Source organism: Bison bison, unplaced genomic scaffold, assembly GCF_000754665.1.
Source record: "Bison bison bison isolate TAMUID 2011002044 unplaced genomic scaffold, Bison_UMD1.0 scf7180017864213, whole genome shotgun sequence".
Taxonomy (NCBI): Eukaryota; Metazoa; Chordata; class Mammalia; order Artiodactyla; family Bovidae; genus Bison; species Bison bison.
This window is the reverse complement of record NW_011494785.1, coordinates 291,898-292,533: the sequence shown is the minus strand read 5'-3', so window position 1 is coordinate 292,533 and position 636 is coordinate 291,898. Positions and strand designations below refer to the sequence as shown.

Below are 636 nucleotides of genomic sequence, written 5' to 3'. Positions count from 1 at the left end.
GGGTGGGGAGCGCGGTCCGGGACGCCTTCCGCCGGCGGGAGCCCTACAACTACCTGCAGAGGGCTTACTACCAGGTGCGTGGCCCGGCCCAGGCCCGGGGTCCTCCTCCAGCTTCCAGGAAGGGGCGGCGAGCAAACGCCGGGACTCGGGTGCGGCTGTGTGGTCAAGACCTCGCCTTTGGAGTCGGTCCTGGCAAACCGGGACCAGTACCTACAGAGTGGGGCACGGCCTCGGGAGGGTGGGAGCAAAGTTGGAAGGGGGTGGAAGCCGACCGAAGATGGAGGGCAGGGGCCTGGAGTTCTAGGAAGTCTTACTGAGACCTACGTGGAGTGACAGCGCCTCTTCCCAGGAATGAAGGGGGGCGGAGACAGGGGCGAGAGACGCAGCTGTAGAGAGGGAACTGGGGGGCGGGTAGCGGGTGAGCGCGAGCCTTCGCTTGGGGCAGGATGGAGCTTTGGGAAAGAAAGAGCAGGTGGGCAAGGTTGAGGGCTCTGGTGTCCGGTCGTGGGACCCTGCCCAGCTACCGGTGTGGTAGCTGTTGCCTACTAACGCCTACGTGGCCGGGGAAGGGGGGCGCCGGTCACACACACCTCAGCTCAGGGTCCTAGAGACCTGCGGCTTTTGCTGGCGGGTGGG

General features: G+C 66.2%; 1 protein-coding gene across 1 annotated transcript in view; it reads left to right on the top strand.

The window, feature by feature from the left end:
• Positions 1–5: 5 nt before the first annotated feature.
• Positions 6–636, top strand: part of LEPREL2 (leprecan-like 2) — a gene marked incomplete at its 5' end in the record, with an annotated part of 13,136 nt that continues 12,505 nt past the window's right edge. Inside the window, one exon of the mRNA XM_010845194.1 lies at positions 6–74. Within this exon, the coding sequence (XP_010843496.1) occupies positions 6–74 (69 nt within the window). The remainder of the gene's footprint in view (positions 75–636) is intronic.